This window comes from Chiloscyllium punctatum, chromosome 12, assembly GCF_047496795.1.
Source record: "Chiloscyllium punctatum isolate Juve2018m chromosome 12, sChiPun1.3, whole genome shotgun sequence".
Classification (NCBI taxonomy): Eukaryota; Metazoa; Chordata; class Chondrichthyes; order Orectolobiformes; family Hemiscylliidae; genus Chiloscyllium; species Chiloscyllium punctatum.
In genome coordinates, this window is record NC_092750.1 from 72,092,879 (window position 1) to 72,116,872 (window position 23,994).

Consider the following 23,994-nt stretch of genomic DNA (forward strand, 5'->3'; position numbering starts at 1 on the left):
GCAGGCATGCTGAAGTCTTGGAACCAAAATGCCCCAGATAATTCAGCAGGTAAATAAAAATACCAGAGTATCCCAGATCTTGGTCTTTGCTCAGTTCAGGCAGCTGTAATATCACTATACAGGTAATTCTCCTATAATGCCGTAGTTAAATCTTAGCAAAGCCATGCTTAATAAAAATAATGGAGCCTAGGGGAAAAGTGGTGTTAGGGGCAGACAGCAAAAAATAAATCACTCACAATCGCTCAAAAATCACCCAAAAGTCTAACACAAAGTTTAGCACAGCTTGAATCCAGGTATAAGTCATACTTATCAAAGAAACAAAAGTAAATTGAACTCAGTACATTTAAAAAATATTGTTAACGCAGGGACAGAGGATCATCGTGGTGTGTAAGATAGACTCCCTCATTCCTGTAGCGAGCTATATCACACATTCTCGCCTTATGCCTTACGCTCAAAATGCTTCTCTTCCAGTGTTATCACTTTCTTTTGCATTCACCATCCGCAATTTTATCACCAGAATGCTCCTTACTAACATTATTGTTACTATGCCCCTCCATTTTTTCAAAGAGAGATAATCCAGGAGTAGTGTACCTTTCCCAGGAAGCTGCTCAATGCATCTCTCATAGAAAGCTGCTCTGTCGGCAGCTGACATCGCCGCATGAACAAAATGGCACAAAGACTGGCGGTGACACTGGCGCATGCATGGAACAGCACGAACTTTGGTGCAGACATCAGCACATGCACAGAACAAATTGTTGGAATTGCACTATTGCAAACAGAGGTGAGAGTTCTCAAAACTTCTGCTCCTTAACACCTCAGCGTCGTTATAAGCAAAATGCGCTGCCGGAACACGCGTTATCTGAGATTAACCTGTGTGGTTAAAAAGGAGGAAAAGTAATGAGACTTAGTTTGAGGTCCTGATATCGCCTCATGATCCTTGAGCAGGGCATATTTAAGGACACTGGGCAAGGACATCAATGGGCGAAAGTGAGGACTGCACATGCTAGAGATCAGAGTCGAGATTAGAGTGGTGCTGGAAAAGTACAGCAGATCAGGCAGCATCCGAGGAGCAGGAAAATCAACATTTCGGGCAGGAGCCCTTCATCAGGAACGTGGCTGGGAGCCTCTGGGGTGGAGAGATACATCAGCACCACTCCCCACCTCTTCCTCTGCTACATTGATGACTGCATCAGCGCCACCTCGTGCTCCCACGAGGAGGGTGAGCAATTCCTCAACTTCACCAACACATTCCACCCTGACCTTAAACTTGCCTGGACCATCTCTGACACCTCCCTCCCCTTCCTGGACCTCTACATCTCCATCAACGATGAGCGACTCAACCCTGTTTTTTTTTTACACAAACCCACCAACTCCCACAGCTACCTGGATTACACCTCTTCCCATCCCACCCTCCTGCAAAAATGCCATCCCGTATTCCCAACTTCTCCGCCTCTACCATATCTGCTCCCAGGAGGACCAGTTCCACCAGAGAACACACAAGATGCCCTCCAACGCAGCTCATCCCCGTTCCGCACCTTCGCCCTCAAACCCCCACCCCTTCAACTGCAACAAGGACAGAACCCCCCTGGTGCTCACCTTCCATCCTACCAACCTTCGCATAAACCGCATCATCCGTCGACATTTCCGCCACCTCCAAACAGACCCCACCACCAGGGACATGTTTCCCTCCCCACACCTTTCCGCTTTCCACGAAGAACGTTCCCTCCGTGAATACCTGGCCAGATCCACATTCCCATTCCCACTCCCACTCCCACTTCCCCCCCCCTACCCCCTCCCATACAACCCACCTTCCCCTGTCAGTGCAGGAATTATAAAACCTGCGCCCATACCTCCCCCCTCACCTCCATCCAAGGACCCAAAGGAGCCTTCCACACGTATCACAGTTTCACCTGCACATCCACCAATATCATTGATTGCACCCACTGCTCCCAATGCTGTCTCCTCTACATTGGAGAGACTGGATGCCTTCGTGCAGAGTGCTTTAGGGAAATCTCCGGGATACCCGCACCAATCAACCCCACCATCCCGTGGCCCAACATTTCAACTCCCCCTCCCACTCTGCCGAGGACATGCAGGTCCTGGGCCTCCTCCATTGCCACTCCCTCACCACCCGATGCCTGGAGGAAGAACGCCACATCTTCCGCCTTGGAACACTTCAACCCCAAGGCATCAATGTGGACTTCACCAATTTCCTCATTTCCCCTCCCCCCACCTTATCCCACTTCCAACCTGCCAGCTCAGCACCATCCTCATGCCAATCTCCCTTCCCACCAATCCGCTCCACCCTCCTCTCCGACCTATCACCTTCATCCCCACCTCCATCCACCTATTACACTCTTAGCCACCTTTTCCCCAGCCCTGCCCCCCTCACATTTATCTCTCCACCCCAGAGGCTCCCTGCCTCATTCCTGATGAAAGACATCAATGGGCCAAACCCTGAGGCACCCGAACAGTCTGCTGACACTAATCTTTGTTTACTTTAAAGGACAAGGTGTATGAGGGCATCCAGTGGTGACAGAAATCCAATTCAAACAGAAATCAATGTTTCAGTAGATGGGAAAGAGTATAAATGCCTATAAACCAAACCAAGACTGGTGCTTCCAATACCTTGGTATAGGGCAATTAAAATAGAATAATGAATGAGTGGCTCGTAAAAAATGCAGGATGAAAAGTCAAAGTGAATTAACTGATCAGACTTAAAAATATCTGACCTTACTTCAGCGATGTACTTTGGAAACAAATACTGCGATTCCAATGCATAATTAATAATTAAAGGAGCTCGAAATGTGATGGTCAGTCAGTGACTGCTACTTTCTGAGATGCAGCCCATGGAAGCCCTAACTCAGCTTATTCCGCACTTTGGCACAACTTTACAAATCCATCAAGTATTTACTGCTACTCAATTATATGAGCAAACACACATTATCAAAACAAAAGAATGCTGGAGAAACTCAGCAGGTCAGGAAGCATTTGTGGAGAAAAACACAGTTAATATTTCAGATCAAGGACACATTTGGCTACCACTATAAACCTTGATCAACCATGATCAACATAATCAATGAAACATCAAGCTGTTGTTTCCAGGACTGTCATTGGCCTCATCTCCTCTGGACATCTTCCCTCCATTGTCTCCCACCTTACAGCCTCCAACTCTGAATAGCCCAATTCCATCTCCTTTCCAAACTCCATAAATCAGAATGCCCAGTAGACCTACGGTTTCAAGCTGAATCAATTTCTCCCTAATTCATCTGATATTTTACCTCTTGTTCTTCTGTTATGAAACAGACTGCACAAGAAACAGGAGCAACAGAATTTTTTGTTTAAGAATTAGAATCCCTAGTGTGGTAACAGGCCCTTCAGCTCAACAAGTCCACACTGACCCTCCGAAGAGTAATCCACCCAGACATATTCCTCTACCTTATTTGGTGAATAATGCACCAAACCTACACGTCCCTGAACACGATGGGCAATTTAGCATGGCCAATTCACCTAACCTGCACATCTTTGGACTGTGGGAGGAAACTGGAGCACCCGGTGGAAACCCACACAGAATGTGCAAACTCCACACAGACAGTCGCCAGAGGCTGGAATCGAACCTGGGTCCCTGGTGCTGTGAGGCAACAGTGCTAACCACTGAGCCACCATGCCGCCCCACATGCCATTCAGCCCTTCTAGCCCGCTCCACTCAGTTATCTCGTAACTCAACATCATTTTCCTGCACCATTCCCATATCCTGCAACACCTTTAATATCTAGAAATCCATCGAGTATATTCAAGACTGAGATCAATGAATGAACCTCCTTCTCTGGGCTAGAAAATCCAAAGATTCATCACCATCTGAGTGAGGCAATTCCTCTTCATCTCAGTTCTAAACTGGCTACTTCTTATCTGAGACTGTGTCACCTGGTTCTAGACACCACAGCCCAGGGAAACATCTTTCCTCTCTCTATCCTGTCAATTTCGTATGTTTGAATGAAGGTCACCTTTCTTTTGACTAAACTCAAAAGAATTCCATATATTCCTGCCTCCTATGACAAAAGCCCACCATCCCAGGAAATAACTTTTGAACATTTGTGGTAATCCCTCTTCAGCCAGCACATCTTTCCTTAGGCAAGGGAACAAAACTGCACGTAATATTCCAAGTGTATTTTCACAAGGCTGTCTTGTAATAAAGTTGAAAATACCATTCATCATCTTAATTATTTGTTTTCAACTCACATCTGCTTATTTTCCAATACCATCCATTCAACCTTTCAGTTTGCTAGCCCTCGACCAATCCTCTTCAATTGGACATCCAATCTGTTTTCACCTCTACCAATCTAAAAGGATGATCGGAGGACTCTCCACCTCTTCCCTGAATGGAGGTTCAGAAGTCCACATTCACGACCACTTTCATCCACCCATGTATTCTCACTCTGAACAACTTCTTCAACTCCATTTATACTTCTACCTCCTTCAAATAAAAGATGTTGATATTGGTATCCACACGGGTCCCAGTTATACCTGCCATTTAATGGGTGTGTGGGGAACAGGTCTTCTAGTCTTACTCAGGCTCCACTCTCATCTCTTTTTCAGATACAGTGATGACTAGACCAGACCCTTTGGTCTTGCACAGAACTGGAAAATGGCACTAACTTCGTTCCCAATTTCCAAACTTCCCTCACCTTCACCTGGTTGGTCTCTGACTCTTCCAATCCTTAACTTCTCTGTCTCGATTAGGAACAGGCTATAAAAACGATACTTATTACAAACCACAGGCAAAAGAAAAACGGAAGATATGTTGACTGTTTGTCTCTCCACAGAGGCAGACTGACCTACTGAATTTCTCCGGCATTTAATGCGTTATTTCAGATTTACAGCAACTGGAGTACGACTGCTTTTTATGCGTTGGTAAAAACAATAACTGCAGATGCTGGAAACCAGATTCTGGATTAGTGGTGCTGGAAGAGCACAGCAGTTCAGGCAGCATCCAAGTAGCTTTGAAATTGACGTTTCGGTCAAAAGCCGATTTCGAAGCTACTTGGATGCTGTCTGAACTGCTATGCTCTTCCAGCACCACTAATCCAGAATCTGCTTTTTATGCATTATCAGGTTTAATTCAGGTTGTGATAAAGTGAACTATATTTATTGCTACACTAAAGACCTGAGAGTTGGGATTGATCCATCATTATTGTTATACAAGTATAACTTCTTTAAACTTACATTTTATACAGTTCAGAAATGTAATGAATATTACAGACTTATGATGCACGAACAACTCCCCCTGTTGGTAATGAAGTTATACCCAGGGAGCTGCTCTGCAAATAAGCTCAGCTAACTTGCTCAGAATTACATAAACTGTATAACAGACCATTCAGCCCAAATGATCGACATCTGCTATTATCGTTCCAGACAAGCTTCCACACACCTCCTTCATTTAAATCTATCAAAATCGATCAAGTCCCCATCCAAAATCCCCTAACTGCATCTGTTCTGTTAGGGTCAGCTGTTATTGTGTGTCTACGTTTTAAGTGCTCTATGTGTAAGGACCTTACTTCTGAATTCACTATGGAATTCACAGAATCATAGAATGCACTAAGATACAGAAAGAGGCCATGTGGTCTCTCATGTCCTTGCCAGAGTTCTGCAACAGTGATTCAGCCAGTCCTACTTTCCCTCTTTCCAGAGCCAGCAAATTTTCCCTCTTCAGGTAATTATCTAATTCCCTTTTGAAATCACTGCTGAATTTGCAAGTATTACACAATCAGGAATTGCATTTCCAAACGCTCTTTGTTCATCCTATTCCACATTTCACTTTTGGTCTTTGACAGTTACCTTAAATCTGTCTCTTCTGGCTCTCAACCCTTCTGCCAATGACAGCGTTTTCTTACTAACAGGACAGAAGAGCACCTCTCTTCTCTAAGGCCTAGCTGTTCCAGTCTATCTATATAACTGAAGTCTCTCAACTCTAAAATCATAAATCCCTTCTGCAACTTCCCTGAACCCTTTGCATCCTTCCCAAAGAATGATGCCCAAGTTTCGACACTAAAAGAAACTTTAGGGATGATGATCATAGTCTGACAGAATTTTCCATTAGGTTTGACAAAGATATAGTTGAATCTAAAACTAGGGTCTTAAAATTTAAAGAAGGGTAGTCATGAAGACATAAGGAGGAGGTTTGTTGTGGTGGATTAAAAGTTTTGATAGTAGAAAGGTAAAAGTGGTATATAAATAATGAACGCTTACTTGTCACAATACATACATCCTTTAATGGAAAAAAAACCCAACAGTATAAATAAATGAACCACAGCTAAAAAGAGACGTCAAACAGAGTATTAAATCAAAGGCAGAGGCTTATAAAACTGCAAAAAGTAAGTTGGAAGAGTGAGGACTAGGGAAGTTTAGAATTCAGCAAAGGAGGACCAATAAATCAACAAAAAGGGAATAGATTATCAATGTAAAGCAGCAATAAACATTAAAATGGATTGTAAAAGCTTCTATAGATACGTAAAAATAAAGAGAATAGCTTACAGAAATGTGAATCCATTACAGGCAGAGATACGATAGTTTGTAATAGGGAATTGAGAAATGGCAGAGCAGATAAATAAATGCTTTACGTCTATTTCCATAGAGACAGTTATAAAAGGTCTCCCAAGGATCTAGTGAGTGTGTGAGACTGAAATAAATTACTATTAATAAAAGAAAGGATTGGGGAACCTTCACCTTAAAACAAGATGTTAAAATGAGATGTGTGTGCGTGCGTGTTCAACAAATAATGCTCAAAGACTTTACAAAGGAAAACTGCTAAATCAAGCAATACACTGAGTTCCAAGTGACTATTGATCGAGGATCACTGCAGTCAACACAAACATGATAATATCGCCAAAAAACCCAAAAGAAACTGAGAAAAGTTACTTCATTTCCCTTTTTGGTTGGACTATGATCCAGTCTTTGTGCTTTTTTTACCTGTACTGTTTTGCAAATATATTCCTGAACCAAAACTGTTCGTCTTTTCTGTCTGTCCACCTCCTGTGTCCAAATGAATATGCACATTTAAAGTGGGCCGGGGGGGGGGGGGGGTCAGTTGAAATATCAGAGAGTATTTAATAATCTGCTGTTCCCACATGTTACAGGCTGTGTTTGTTAAAATAAATAAGTTTTTGATTCTTGTCCAATGATGGAATCCGGTGAGAGTTTATTTTATGATTTTAGATTTAGATTACTTACAGATTTAGATTACTCACAGCGTGGACACAGGCCCTTCAGCCCAACAAGTCCACACCGACCCGCTGAAGTGCAACCCACCCATACCCCTACATTTACCCCTTCATCTAACGCTACAGGCAAGTTAGCATGGCCAATTCACCTGACCTGCACATCTTTGGACTGTGGGAAGAAACCGGAGCACCCAGAGGAAACCCACGCAGACACGGGGAGAACGTGCAAACTCCACACAGTCAGTCGCCTGAGGCGGGAACTGAACCCGGGTCGCTGGTGCTTATCTTAGGCAATGGTCACAATCAGATGTTAACAATCCTAAAGATTAAATTGATCATACTTCACATTCATAGATTAGTGGGGCATGATTTCCAGCAGGAGAAAGTGAGACCTGCAGATGCTGGAGATCAGAGCTGAAAATGTGTTGCTGGAAAAGCGCAGCAGGTCAGGCAGCATCCAAGGAGCAGGAGAATCGACGTTTCGGGCATCAGCCCTTCTTTAGGAATGAGGAAAGTGTGTCCAGCAGGCTAAGATAAAAGGTAGGGAGGGGGGACTTGGGGGAGGGGCATTAGGAATGTGATAGGTGGAGGGAGGTCAAGGTGAGGGTGATAGGCCGGAGTGGGGTCGGGGTGGAGAGGTCAGGAAGATTGCAGGTTAGGAAGGAGGTTCACCAGATTAATTACTGGGATGGTGGGTGTGTCCTTCAAGGTGAGATTGAGGAATCTGGGCCTATATTCTCTCATAATTAGAGATGACCTCACAGAAAATTACAAATTTTGTCAAGTGATAGACTAGATACAGAAGGGATGTTTGCCCATTTGTGGGGTGAATATTGAACCAGGAGCACTGTCACAGAAGAAGAGCCATTTTAGGACTGAGATGAGGAGGGACCTCTTCACTTGGAGGGTGGTGAATTGGAATTCTCTACCTTAGAGGGCTGAGGAAGTTCAGTCAGTCTTACAATAAAGCTGATGAACTCAGGGCATGTTTAAGAACATGGGATTGGGACCTCTTAACTATTACAGAAACTTAGCTGAGAGATGGACAAGACTGGCAGCTCAATCTTCCGTGTTTTAGACGCCATAAGGATAGGAAAGGAGACAAGAAAGCTGGGGTGTGGTGTTTTTGATTAAGAAATACATTACTGGTCTAACTAGAAAAAATATTTCTGAAAAATCATCCAGTGCAAATATATGGGTAGAAATTAGAAATAAGAAAAGAAAGATCACCTTTATGGGATCGTACTATAGGCCTCCCCAATAGTAAGAGGGAAACAAGTATGAAGGGGGATCTCAGATAAGCATAATAAAAGTTGTAATAATGAGGGATTTTACTTTTCCAAACATTGACAGGAACTACCATTGTATTAAAGGTTTGGATGGTGAAGAATTTGTCACGTGTGTTCAAGAAAATTTTCTTTCTCAATATGTGAATGCTCCTCCTAGAGAAGTGAGAAACTAGACCTTCTTTTAGGCAATAAGGCAGGGCAGGTGACTGAAGTAAAAGTGGGGAAACACTTTGGGTCGAGTGATCATAACTCTATGAGTTTCAAAATGGTTATGGAAAAGGATAAGCCTTCCATAACAGTTAAAGCTTTTAATTGCAGTGAAGAACATTTTAATGGTATGACACAAGAACTTTCAAAAGTTGACTGAGTAGACTGTTCTGAGGTAAAAGGATGTCTGGCAAGTGGGAAGCAGTCAAGAGTGCGATGACGAGAGTTCAGAGGCATTATGTTCCTGTCAGAGTAAAGGGTAAGGCTGGTAAGATTACGGAACAATGGTTGAATAAAGATATTGAAGTTATAGTCAAGAATAAAAGAGTATCTTAGTTTAGTTATAGACAACTTGGTTCAATTGAATCCCTTAATCAATATACAGAGTGTAGGGGCATTCTTAAGAAACAAATCAGGAAGGCAACGAGGAGATATGAAATAGCATTGACAAATAAGGTTAAAGATAATGCAAACAGATTCTATAAATACATTAAGAGCAAGACAGTAACGAGATAGAGGGTAGGGCCTCTTAAAGAACAAGGTGATCATATTTGTGTTGAACCTCAGGAGATGGGAGAGATACTAAATGAATATTTCGCATCAGTTTTCCCTGTGGAGAAAGAAATGAAGTCTAGAGAATGCAGAAAAATAAATTTTGATGTTTTAAGAACAGTTCACGTTACAGAAAAGGAGGTTTGATAGGTCTTAGAGAATATAAAAGTGGATAAATTTCCAGGACCTAAACTAATGTATCCCAGAACATTATGGGAAGTAAGGAAGGAAATTGCGAGAACCTTTGCAGAAATATTTGTATCATCTAGAATTACGGGTGACGGGCCTGATGACAGGAGTGTGGCTAATTTTGTACATCTGTGAAGTTATACACTTTGACTTCTACACTAAACTGCTCAACAGATGATGCCATTTTCACCACCCTCCATCTGGCCCTCACCCAGCTGGAGAAGGAGGACACCTACGTCAGATTACTATTCATAGACTTCAGTTCTACATTTAACACTATCATTCCTCAGCACCCGATTGGAAAGTTGAATCTGTTGGGCCTAAATACCTCCCTTTGTAATTGGATCCTGAACTTCCTGACAGGGAAACCTCAGTCAGTCTGGATTGGGAACAGCATCTCCAACACCATCACACTGAGCATGGGGACCTCCCAGAACTCTATGCTCAGTACACTGCTGTTCACCCTGCTGACACGCGACTGTGCAGCGATGCACAGGTCAAATCACATCAAGTTCACTGATGATCTCATCAGTACAAGTGACAAGTCAGCATACAGAGAGGAGATGCAGCAGCTAATGGACTGGTGCAGAGCCAACAATTCATCTCTGAACGTGGACAAGAAGAAAGAGATGGTTGTTGACTCCAGGAGGGCACAGAGTGACCCCAAATTCATTGGCATACACCTGGTGGACAACCTCACCGAGACACTCAACACCAGCTCCATAGCCAAGAAAGCCCAGCAGCACCTCTACTTTCTGCACAGGCTGAGGAATGCCCTCTTCCCATCCCTATCCTCACCACATTCTACAGAGTTCATTAAGAGTAACCCTGAGCTGCTGCATCACTGCTTGGTTTGGGAACTGCAGAGTCTTAGATCGTAAGACCCTACAATGGATAGTGAGGACAGCTGAGAAGATCACCAGGGTCTCTCTTCCTTCCATTACAGACATTTACATAACATGCTGCCTGCATCCAAAAGGCTGAGAGCATTGTGGAAGACCCCACACACCCCTCACTCAAACTCTCTCTCTTCTGCCATCTAGCAGAAGATACTGGAGCATTCAGACTCTCATGGCCAGACTGTGCATCAGTTTCTTCCCCCAAGCCATCAGGCTCCTTAACACAATGTGAAGGGATTCTTTCCCATCAGAAATTCTTTGCACAGGATCGAATTGCTGCTTGAAATATGCCTATTATGTATCATTCTTCTATTACACTGTAACTTACGTGATTTGCACTTCTTATGCACTTTATGCAGTGTATGATTGTGTAGTTAGTGCTGTCTATGTAGCACCCCCGGTCCTGGAGGAACGCTGTCTCGTTTGTTTTTACTGTATCAGTTGTATATGGTAGAAATGGCAAATAAAAAGCTGCTACTACTTGGTTCTGTAACGTTGGATGCTTCTTCAATATGAATTGGCTTTAACGCTGTTGATGAATTTAGACCCTTATTAGTAGAAAGCAAACTTTGTTTACCTGTACTGGCTTTAACGCAATTCCAGTCCCATTAGTTTAAATCGCGTGGCTATTGCATGATTTTCTTAACGCAAGATCGCACGAGAACTGAACAATCACATTAGATCAAAAGCGACTGTACTATTTAAATGGTGATATAATGGGAAATGTGGATAAACAAGGGAACTGGAATTCCTATAAACCAATGAATAAACGTAGACAGGTAGATGCAGCAAGCAATTAGAAGGCAAACGTATGTTGGTTCATTGCAAGAGGATTGGAGTTCAGAAATAGGAACCTCTTACTGCATTGATACAGGGCCTTGATGAGACTACACCTGGAGTATTGTGTGCAGTTTAGGTCTCCTTACCTAAGGAAGGATATAGTTGCCATGGAGGGACTCCACCAGAAGTTTGCTAGGCTGATACTGGGGTTGGCGTAACTGTCCTACGAGGAGAAATTGTTTTAAATGTGCTTGTTTAGAGTTTAGAAGAATGATAGGGCAACTGGTTGAAACATATAAAGTTCCACCACAGCTGGACAAGATGTTTCCCCTGGTTAAGAAGTCGAGAACCTGGGGCCACAGGTCTTCACTCAGAAGGTGGTCAACATGGAGCTTACTACCACAGAAGGCTGTAGAGGCCAAGTCAAACTCAAACACACTCAAGAAAAACATTAATAACTTTTTTTCAATATTAAAGACATTAAGGAGGTTGGAGAGCAAGTGGGAATATGGCTTTGAGATAGAGGATCAGCCATGATCATAGAATGGCGGAGCAGTCTCAAAAGGCTGAATTGTCTATTCCTGGTCCAAACTTCTGTGTTAACAGTGGGTGGTCACACCATAAGGCTTGTATGACAGAAGGTCTGAGGTTGGCAATTTTTGGCAAGTGGCTCACATCTCAGACTGCTCCACTGCACCATGCACTATCCACAAGGCACAAGTCAGAATTGTGATGGAACACTCTTTGCTCCACACCATGCAGGACAAAGCAGCTTGCTGGATTAGCACTCCATCCATAACATTAACCAGTCACTCCTGCCACAAGACAGGACACAGAGCAGCAACTAGCCAGAGCTCATCTGACAGCACCTTCTAAACCCATGACTGGTACCATCAAAATGACCAAGAGCAGAAGGTACTCCACCTACAAGTTCCTTTCCAACCACATACCATCCTGGAAATAGCTAAGGAACACTCCTAGTACCATTTCTCACAAGATGTGTACATATCAGCCTCCCACTACCCCCATCCCATCAATTTTTTAAAAATAGTGCAGGTAAGGAATTCTACAACCAAAAGAGAAAGTGCTCGAAAATCTCAGCAGGTCTGGCAGCATCTGTAAGGTGAGAAAAGAGCTTACGTTTCGAGCCTAACTGACCCTTTGATTTTACATTTTAAGGAATTTTATGAGCCTATTAAACTACTCATTATAGCCAACTTTAGATTGGGGCGACAAATGGAAGATGAAAATTGAAGACTTGGCCAATTAAATGACTTCTTTAACAACATTTTGCTGCATTTTACTCAGAAGGGGATCTCACAGGTCTCTATCACAAATGCTCCTGTAATTAATCACACATCTCATAATTAGCACACTGTAAATGGGTCTATCATGAATCTCTCAATCCACAGCTGCTGCTCTTCTCTAGGGACTGACTGCCTCAGCTTGGCTATGCTTCACTCTGCAGTCTGACCAAGTTATACTAGGCAAGACAAACGTGGTGTTCTAGTTCAGCCTCTGCACAAGTTACTGTGGTCATTCTCCCTGCCTCTTCCCCAACCCTCAGCTCCATTTTCTTTCTCAGTCCCATAACAATCTTACAGTCAACTGCCTGAGATTTTAACATTAAAATAGCCTATAATAGAGCAGTGACAATTGGTTCCACAGGATTTCCTGGTCATGACCTTAATGCTGACCTGGCAAATCAACAACTTGGTCAGTACTTTCAGAACAAATCGATCTTCTGAGGGCAGCGGTCAGGTCCTGCTCACCCACTCCAATTTATCACATTGAATTCTGAAGCACTCTGGTGGATGCATATCCCCGCCTTTGTGCTACTCAACCTGCAAAACCCTGTACATGGACAATCAGCCCACAGAACATTTGTGTGAGACCAGGAAGCTCCAACTTCAGAATCCAGGAATCTTGACCCCTGCTGTTTCTAGAGAAGTTGCTTTGAGATGCTACCCAATGGCGGATCGTGAATCAAGACAGCAGAGTGAATTAGTCCCGATCCTGGTCCAGTGTGTCTGCCCACATTGTGAAAGACCTTCCAATCCGGTTTCCCCATAATCTAGTGTGTTTCAGCAGTCCAACTGAGGGAGAAAGCCTTTGCACGGCTCTCTCCATTATCCCACAGCTCAGAAAACCAGATGTCACAATGATCTAGTGGCTCAGTTCTGACCAATTTTGACAGTGAACATCAAGGGAAGATCCCGGTCTCACTGACCTCCACTCCAATCAACATACAGGGTGCATGGACACTATAAAGACTTGCCAAAGAATCCTGTATGTCACCCAAAATCTGGAGTGTAATCTGGTTCAAGAGATATAAATAATATCCCACACTACAAGTACCTTTTTACTCAACAGACACAGAGACTGGTGAGGCTGCTGTAATAGTCGCTCAAATGAAAAGTTTTAAACTCTGCTGTTTCAAATAGTGAGCAGTGAATGAATCCACATACTGTCTCCAGTATTGTCCCTTCATGCTGCACTGATTAATCCTCACACAGTCCACTGAACCCGAACTACTGTTTAAATCATTGCTGAAATACTTTAAGAGTGAGGATTAACTGGCAGACAAATGTAGACGGATGAAAGCACAGTGACAAAAATTAGGAAACAGCAATATTCCCAAGGACAGCATAAGTGTGGAGAAACAGCCGTTAGTTTCCATCATTTACCCTCAAATTAAGTAACAAAATCGTTAGATGAGAAAAGATTATCCATCTAGATTGCCTTCTACCATTACATAACAAACTATAATGGTGCTGTTGACTCACCAATCCCTTATCACCTGTTTACCTTAGCATAGGATGGCCCTAGTGTTGCAGCACAAAACTTTTCCTAGGCGTGCTAAATTTACCACGTCATGATTCAATTTACTCAAATACTTTGTCCCAAAATGAAACATTGATATTTGTTACTTTCAAATTCAAGTGGGTTAATAAAATTCAGTGACACAGTTGGGGGATAGCTGGTTTAGATTATAGTCAGGCATTCACACACACTAGAAATCCATAGTTACTCAATCTTGCAAGAATTATTTGTATTCATTCATGGGATATGGGCATTGCTGGTAGGGCACTACCCATCCCTAATTTCCTTTCAGAAAGTCTGCCTTCTTGAGCTGTGATAGTGCTCCGAGTGTAAATACATCTACAGAGCTGTTAGGAAGGAAGCTCCATGGTTTTGAGCCAGCAATACTGAAGGAACTGCAATATATTTCTAGGTCAGGATGGTGCATGGCTTGGAGGGGAATTTGCAAGTAGTGATGTTTCCATATATTTGCTGTGCTTGAACTTTTATGTGAGAGTGGTGAAAGGGTTGGCAGATACGGTCAAAGGAGCCTTGGAGAGTTACTGCAGCACATCTTTGCTGCACTGGTGGGAGAGGGACTGAATGCTGAAGGTTGTGGATGTGGTACCAATGAAGTGAGCTGCTTTGTCCTGAATGGTGTCAAGCTTCTTTTGTTGTTGTTGGAACTTCACTCAACCAGGCAAGAGGAGACTAATCCATCACATTCCTGACTTGTAGGTTGTGGACAGGGGAGTCAGGAGGTGAACTACTCATTGCAGAACTCCCAGGTTCTGACCTGCTCTTGCAGCAGCACTATACAAGGCTAGTCTAGTTCAGTTTCGGGTCAATGATAACACCCCAGTATAGCGAGAGATTCAGCATTGGCTATGTCATTGAATGTCAGGGAAAATGGTTAGATTCTCTCTTGCTGAAGTTGGCCATTGCCCAGCACTTAAATGTAACTTGCGACTTTTCAGCCCAAACCTGGTTAGTGTCCAGATCTGTATTTGGATATCTTCAGTATCTAAGGAGTTGCAAATGATGCTGAACATTTGCGTAATCATCAATAATAAACATCCCTACTTCTGACCTTATAATGGAGGAAAGGTCAAAGAACAAAGAACAATAATATAGTACAGGAGCAGCCCCTTCAGCCCTCCAAGCTTGCGCCAACACATTTTGCCCTTTCATACTAAAATGGTCTTCATTACAGGATCCATATTCCTCTATTCCCTTCCTATTCATGCATTTGTGTAATCATCCTTTGTCACTGAAGAAGCAGCTGAAGATGTTTGGGAACAGGACACTACCTTGACAAATTCCTGCAGAGATGCCTTGTAGCCAAGATGACCAGCCTCCAATAACCACAACCATCTTCCTTCGCACCAAGTATAACTCCAACCAGCAGAGAGTCTCCCCTTCCCCCCAGCCTCTATCAACTACCACCAGCACCTCAGATTCCCACTGACTCACAGTTTGCTAAAGCTCGTTGATGCCACACATGGGAATAAAATGTTGCTGCTTCTTTAAGAGCTTAGGAGAATGCGTTCTGTGAACAGCCAAAATGGAACAATTGAGAATGCATGTTGGGCGCATCTATTGTACAAACACTATACTTCTGCTCCAGAATAAAGTAAGATTATACTGAAATAGAGCATTCAGTGGTCGACAATGCAGTAACTCATTGCAACATGATGGAATTCATTCAGCTCAATAACCAGACACTCCTAAAAGAGAGCAATCTGTTCATACCTAGCTGGGATTTAATCAACCCTTTCTAACAACCATGGCAGTGACTTTGCTAAAAGGCTGATATAGGCTATTTAACAGACACTTGAAGAGGTTTAATGGCACATCCATAGCTGAAGGTCACCGGCTACAGATCCCAGGTTGCCTACTTTGAATCACAATGGCTTCTACAGTGTGAGCAAACTGCAAAGACAACTGATAGACTAATGCAAAAGTTGTGGTCAAGTCTTCTAACTACAGAACTTTCTAAAGCTCTTGATAAACAAGCCAACAAGGATTTTTCCCACCTAAGTGTTTCAATATCAATTTGGTGACAATAAAAAAAATTAATGGGTATTTCAAAGCTTCTGAAAAAGAAGTTCAACTCAGTTTGACCCGTAAAACTGATGCACAAGAAACCATCTCCTCAGTTGTCATATTGCAGTAAAAATACAAACTCAGCTGAGATGAAACTTCAAGAGTGAGCTGCAGGCAGCCTAGCTTACCTTGCTGTCACCAACTGTTTTATTCCAGGAAGGACAAAATGTTAATTGCAAACACAGCTCAAAACTAAACTAGCAGGTGTTGCAGCTTTCCCATGAACTACTTCCAACTAATAGATTTCACAGCTTTGCCCCTGCATGCCTGTATTAAGGGAGTCGTGGAGGGAATGGTCTCTTCAAAGCACAGATGGGGGCAGGGTGGGGGGAAATAGATGTCTGGTGATGGCATTTGTTTGTAGATGGTGGAAATGGCAGAGGATGATGTGATGTATCCGGAGGTTAGTAGGGTGGAAGGTGAGGACCCAGGGAGGTTCTGTTCTTTTTGTGATCAGAGGGGTGGGGTTCAAGGGGGGAGGTGCAGGAAGTGGAGGAGATGCACTGGAGGGTATCATCCATATTGAGCATCGCAACACCATTCCTCATCCATGATGATCAGTTGTTTCACTGGAGAGAACAAACAGGCCACTGATCAAGAAATGAAACAAGCTCTAGCTGTTCATTGTCAATTAAATGTGGAACTGCAAAAAGCACAGTAAGTCAAGCAGCATCAGAAGAGCAGAAGAGTCAACATTTCGGGCAGGACCCTTCATCAGGATGAAGACTCTTGCTTGAAATGTTGACTCTCCTGCTCTTCTGATATTGCTTAATCTGCTGTGCTTTTTCCTGCTTCACATTTTATAGACTCTGACTTTGCAGCATTTGCAGTCCTCACCATCTCCAACCAGCTGTTCATTGCCCATGTACTTTCCTTTGTTGACCTTTCTTTCTGCTTTTACTATTTCTGAGGAGCACATTCTGTTATGAATTGGGGGTTTGTTCAAATCTGTGTTAACTCAGCAATCCATGTCTGGTATTTCTTGAGTAGCAGGAGAGTATTCTAACTGGATCACAATAGTAACTAGTCTTGTGTAAATGTAAACCAATCTCTAAATGAAAATGGAGGAGAGGAAGAGAAATCAATGCCAGAATGTGTAAACATTTCTTGCTAACATCCAGTACATCACCTTTCAGTGTTTTCTTCAGATGGGAAAGAAGGCCACCAAGCCTCTGCAGGTCAAAGTAATCCACCTTCCCATTAAAAAACAGCTGAGGGGGAACATAAGCATCTGGAAGCAAAAGAAAGATAATTCAGTAAACACCCAGGGGTTATTGGGCACCATTCTGTTCGTGGCTATGGGCAATAACTCAACAAAGCTTACAAGTGAGACTGTGCTAATGTCACCAGCTTTTGATGCAGCAGTTTGCAAAAGTCAACTCTAGCCCAAAAGTAAACGAGCCAGGAATTACTGTGGTGAAGCAGTGGGACATGTTATCTCTGGTGGGTGCCTTGGATTGCACAGAATCCCAGTAAGTTTTACAATCCAATTTGCAACCTTTCCAACAAGAGCCACATATCAGAGGCTGATGCCACAAGCAGGTCTCAGAAATAAAAGTCTTCTGTGGCAACATCGGAAAGGAACTTTTCATTGTAAAAGTGGGGAATACTTATGATGTACGAGATGGTCCATGATAAAATAATCATAAAAGAGCTGCAAATGGATTTGGTGAAAGACCATAAGCTAGTGTCTAGGCTATCCATGGTATGGAATCTATGGGATAGAATCAATGGGACAAATGATGTTTTGTTGGTGGTCATATCATTCAGAACAGCAATTCATACAACCCATAACAACAGGAAGTTCAACTATTTTGAGTGGCGTTATAGATTCATAAGCTACAAGCCAGATTCTGCCCAGACTGCACAAACAGTTAAGCACCAGTCCGTACCTTCACTGGGCATTGCTGATGGATTCCTCCGTCTGTACTCATCCCAGTAACTTCGCAAAGCAGCAATCAGTCGGTGCAGGAAGCATACCATATATTCAGGAGGGCAAAGGATTGCAGGATTCTGTGAAGGTAGATATCAATATTTTGTCTGTGCACATAACGAAGAATGCCAATGGGGACTAATTTACCTCACAAACACTGAAACCCAGCTTTTTCTTCCATGATTTCATGCCAGCAGCTTTGTATCAGAGGCTTGGCACACTAGGAGGCCCCCCCACGAGCAGGAACAAGAGGCAGATACAGGACTAGCGATGCAACAAGGGGAGAATGAAGAGATACGAAGGCTGAGGGGGGGGGGACAATAGGAGGAACAAGAGGCTACCAATGGTGGGAGCTGATTCACAGAAGGTGGAAGGAACTTAGATTCTCTAGTACCTACAGAAATTGCAAAGATAAGAATGGTATTATTGGAGACACTTTGATTCATTTTATGACCAATGGTAATATGACTATTCATAAGCATTCTTTATGTAATGGGTGGCAACAGCAATAAAGGTCTACCTGTGATCAGTAGAAAACCTAAAATCTGCTAAAATTCATCTTGTACCTATCGCCAAGAAACCTCCACACTATCCAAGGTGTGGCAAGGCTCTGCAATCAAGAGAACTGATCTGTCTTTTCATCTTGAACTCATCTCTTGTGCGATAACGATTCTGATCTAGGAACCTCAGTCAGAAATGATTGATGTTTGCAGTTGATACACAAAGACCATGCAGTATCAAACCAAGAGGCTGCACCAAGGACAGGGACTCTGTTTTGGGGCACGTCTGTCAGGGTAAACAATGTAACTGCATCTCCGCACAAATGTTTCTCTACAGTCCACAAGTTCAGAATCATTAAAGGAGGAATTTCAGAATGATTTAATACACGGCCATTTGGTGCTCAGCGCCTGTGCTTACACTCTCCTGTAACTCATTCGGTTACATCTGCTATCATTTCTCCCTTTTATGTACTTATCAGGGTCACTATCAAATTATGTCACGAGGGAAGTGGGCAGCTGTTACTCTGAAACATTTACAGTGTGACGCTCCACCACCAAACCAGTGCCCAAGTGATTTGTGTCCCATTCCAAGACCCTCATGTACAATCTAGGACTGTTGACAAGCCTAAGTTATGTTTCTAAGCTTCAATGGTGCAAATGTTTACTCACACACAAGAACCAGCAGTTTTCCAAACCCTTTAAGGAGCATCTTTTACATCACCCAATGTGGATGTCGGGCTTTAGTTTAATATCTAATTCAAAAGACGTTCTATCTAATAAGGCAGCACTTTTGTTAATGTAAGAAATGTGGCAGGCAATTTTCTCACATCAGGATCCCACAAACAGTATGCAATTAAACTCAGGTTATCTGCTTTGGTGAACTGATTGGAGAATAAATATTGGCCAAGATACTGGATATATCTTCGGTTCTTCCTTGGAAGCATTTACACCAACAAACTTTAAAATCTCATCTGAAACAAATCACTCCAACTATGAGGTACTCTCTGTAATACAGAGAGTCAGTGTAATTTTCATGCTCAAGCCCTGAATCAAAGAGTGATTCTGTGTGGAAGCAGGTCATTCGGCCGATCGAGTCCACATCAACCCTCCAAACAGGAAGCCATGCTGACCCACACCCCTACCCTCTCCCTGTATCCCTACATTTCCTATGGCTAATCCACCTAGCCTGTACATCCCTAACCTAAATATTTTTGGACTGTGGGAGAAAACTGGAGCATCCGGAGGAAACACATGCAGACACAGGGAGAATGTACAAACTCTACACAGACATTCGCCCAAGGGTGGAAATGAACCTTTTTCTGGGTTCCTGGTGCTGTGAGGCAGCAGTGCTAACCACTGAGCCACTGTGCCACCTTGAAGTGGGAATTAAATCCAGAACCTTGTGACTCAGAGACAGAAGTGTTATCAACTGGACTCTAGCTGACTCAAATCACAGTAAGTAAAAAAGGGGAAAATTATATCTCAGTCACAAACCACTGCTAAAGCAGACTCCATTGAATCAGTTAGAAGACACTCAGAGGTTTGAAGAGCAATGTTAATCATATTGATGTGAAGGGCAGAAAGGCTAAGTATTTACTGTGCTCATTCAGGGACAGAGTCCAACTCATAAGATTCTAGGTTCAAGTCTCACTCCAGGATTTGAACACAAAGATCAAGATTATCAAGCTACTGTCAGGGATATCATTTTTCAGATAAAGCTGTTCAATCATAGCTCCATCTGCCCACTCAGGTAGATGTGAAAGATGAATGGTACCATACCAAAGATGTGAAGGTGAGCTATCTGCAGTGTCCTGGCCATTATTTACTCTGAAGGCAATATCACCAAAATAACTTTTTTGCCTTCATCACATTCCATTTTGTGAGAGCTTGTCACATTTATATTGGTTTCTGCTGTGCGTACCTCACAAGCACGTTAAAAAGTACTTCACTTGGTCACTCTGAGTTTGTGAAACAAATTTTTTTTTATATAGGATACAGGGTTGTGTCTCATCTTGATATCTGACTGGCTAAGGACAGAACTTGCACAAAATTAAACAAAATAGTGTCAGTTAGTTATACTCAGGAACAGCAATTTATAACATTCCCCATTTTAAGTTGTTCCATTCAATCCCTGATCGTTATCGGGCAGTTATTTGCATTTGGTGTTGTTTGTTTTGATGCAGTTTCATATTAGTTGCACCATAGGAGTGTGAAACCTGAAACCTGATTGTACCACTTGGGAGCTGCCATTCTGTTCCGTAACCTCCCTGGTCTCCACCCTCCATGGTCATTGGCCGACCCTCCCTCTCACAGCTTTACCTTCATAACCATGCAATTCAAAATCATTCTTGCTCTAACGCTGCTCATCTCTGCAATGACACAATGGTAAAGTAGCCTACTTATCATAGAATCCCTACAGTATGGAAACAGGCCCTTCAGCCCAACAAGTCCATACCGACTCTCCAAAGAGTCACCCACCCAGACCCATTCCCCTACCCAATGTTTACCCCAGACTAACGCACCTAACCTAACACTATGGGCAATTTAGATTAGATTACTTATAATGTGGAAACAGGCCCTTCGGCCCAACAAGTCCACACCGACCCTCCAAATAGCAACCCACCCAGACCACCTAACACTACAGGCAATTTTAGCATAGCCAATTCACCTGATCCACACATACATCTTTGGATTGTGGGAGGAAACCCACGCAGACACTCAGAAAATGTGCAAACTCCACACAGACAGTCGCCTAAGGTGTTTGTGGGGGGGTGGCGCTGTAAGGCAGCAGTGTGGCTAACCACTGAGCCACCATGCTGCCCTGTTACTGAGTTTGAATATAAGGGAGGGGGGAGGGAGAGGTTTAGTGAGTTTGAACAGAGGGGAGAAGGTTTGGAGAGCCCAAACTGAGGGAGCTTTGAAGAGACTGAACTGAGGAAGTGGGAGATTGGAGAGTATAAGGTTTGGAAAGCAGAATTCATGGAGACTGGGAGATTTGTAGAACACGAACAGCGGTGAGTAGGAGTTCTGACACGAAAAGCAGAGCTTTAGATCTGTGGCATTTTGCGACTGGTCTTGTGAATTGCGAGACCTGTCGGGACAAACGTAAACTGACTCGATAAGACTATGGAATCCTAAACATAGTTTTAGACAGGAGTGAAGCAAAGCTACAAATGAAATACCGAAATTCAGTAAATAAAAGTGAAATACAAGGGAAACAAAAGGAGCTCTTTGCAGCTTGATGGCACAGTGGTTAGCACTGCTGCCTCACAGCGCCAGAGACCTGGGTTCAATTCCTGCCTCAGGTGACTAACTGTGTGGAGTTTGCACGTTCTCCCCGTGTCTGCGTGGGTTTCCTCTGGGTGCTCCGGTTTCCTCCCACAGTCCAAAGATGTGCACGTCAGGTGAATTGGCCATGCTAAAATTGCCCGTAGTGTTAGGTAAGGGGTAAATGTAGGGGTATGGGTGGGTTGCGCTTCGGCGGGGCGGTGTGGACTTGTTGGGCCGAAGGGCCTGTTTCCACTCTGTAATGTAATCTAATCTAATCTAATATTACAACGTAAGGAGTCTAGCAAACAGGAAAGGCAAACTGAGGGCACAGTAACATAATAGTTTTATTGAAAAATGCTCTTGGCAGTAGGTCATAGAAATGTACAGTATAGAAACAGACCCTTTGGTCAAACTCATCGATGCCAACCAGATATCCTAAATTAATGTGGTCCCATTTGCCAGCACTTAGCTCATATCCCTTTAAACCCTTCCTACTCATATACCCATTCAGGTGCCTTTTGAATGTTGTAATTTAACCAGCCTCCACCACTTCTTCTGGCAGCTCATTCCATACATGCATCACCCTCTGTGTGAAAAAGATGCCTCTTAGGTCCCTTTTAAATATTTCCCCTCTCACCTTAAACCTATGCCCTTTATTTTTGGACTCCCCCAAACTGGGAAAAAGATCTTGTCTATACACCCTATCCATGCCCTTCACAGAGTCGAAGAGTCGTATAGCATGGAAATGAACTCTTCAGTCTGACCACTCCACGCTGAACATAATCCCAAACTAAACTAGTCCCACCTGAACTGAAATGTATTACTTCAAATTTCTCTGCATTGAACTTCATCCGCCACTTATCTGCCCTCTCCCCAACTTGACATTGTTCTTCTGAAGTTCTGCTCTGTCCTTACACTTTACAATTCTGCCAAGTTTTATTTTATCCACAAACTTTCAAATTGTCCCCTGCAGATCAAAGTCTGGGGAACTCCACTAAAGTTCCTCCAGCCTAGAGCATATGGATTAACCGTTGCTCTCTGTTCCTTTTAATTCATTAGTTTTTTTTTTATCCAGATTGCTACTCGCCTCTTCTGTCCACGAATGATTAATTTCCACACAAGTGAGACACAGGCTTGGTTATTTGTGGTCTAAAATGTGCAGAATTCTACTTTATTTTTATTTTAATTCATAATATAGTTATAAACAATAAATATGATAACTTGATCTAGTGTATTGTTTGATACTGTTTACAATTCTGGTTTCCCTTCTATTGGAAGGATGTTACGAAACTTGAAAGAGAGTTCGGAAAAGATTTACAAGGACGTTGTCAAGGTCGGAGGGTTTGAGCTATAGGGAGGGTCTGAATAAGCTGGGGCTATTTTCCCCTGGAGTGTCAGAGGCGGAGGGGTGACCTTATAGAGGTTTATAAAATTATGAGTATTGGTGAGGGTTAGGAATTCATATTGAGGTTGTACAGGAGGTGTCTTATGGAATACTGCTAGAGGGCATAGGTTTAAGATGAGAGGGGGCAAGATTTAAAAGGGACCCGAGGGGCATTTTTTTCATGTAGAGGGTGATGAGTGTATGGAATGCGTTGCGAGAGGAAGTAGTGGAGGCTGTTACAATTACAACATTTGAAAAGCACCTGAATTTAGACAAAAACATTCATAAAGCCTCTTCTGGAATACTGTATCCAGTTCTAGTTGTCCAGTTATAGGAAAGATACGATCAAGCTGGAGCGGGTTCAGAAAACTTTTACCAGGATGTTGCTGGGTATGGAAGGTTTGAGTTATAAAGAAATGCTGGATAGGCCGAGTCTTTTTCCACTGGAGCATAGGAGATTGCCTCTCAATCTGAAAGGTTTATAAAATAATGAGGGGCTTAAATAGAGTTAATGGTAGTTGCCTTTTACCTAAGATGGGGGCATAATGTTTAGGTGAGAGGAGAGAGATTTGAAGACAGGAGGTAAATGTTTTTAAACAGAAGGTGATTCGCACACAGGATGAGCTTCCTGAGAAAGTGGTGGATGTGGATGCAATTACAACATTTACAAGACCTTTGGATAAATATATATGAATATGAAACATTTGGAGGGATATGGGCCAGGATCAAGCAGGTGGACATTTCAGTTCAAATGGCATGGAGAGAGTACAAAGCAAATGGCATTGCTCTAAAGGTTTGGAGGAGCAGAGACCTGGGTATTGTGCGTTTCAGTCGCTAAAGGTGACAGCACAGAGAGACAGAGCTGT

General features: G+C 43.0%; 1 protein-coding gene across 2 annotated transcripts in view; it reads right to left on the reverse strand.

The window, feature by feature from the left end:
* Positions 1-23,994, reverse strand: part of rnf123 (ring finger protein 123) — a 402,816-nt gene that overhangs the window by 286,890 nt on the left and 91,932 nt on the right. For both annotated transcript variants that reach the window (XM_072582761.1, XM_072582762.1), the window contains exons 20-21: positions 17,934-18,054; positions 17,171-17,272 (exon numbers count right to left, since the gene is read on the reverse strand). In XM_072582761.1, coding sequence (XP_072438862.1) covers positions 17,171-17,272; positions 17,934-18,054 — 223 coding nt within the window. The remainder of the gene's footprint in view (positions 1-17,170; positions 17,273-17,933; positions 18,055-23,994) is intronic.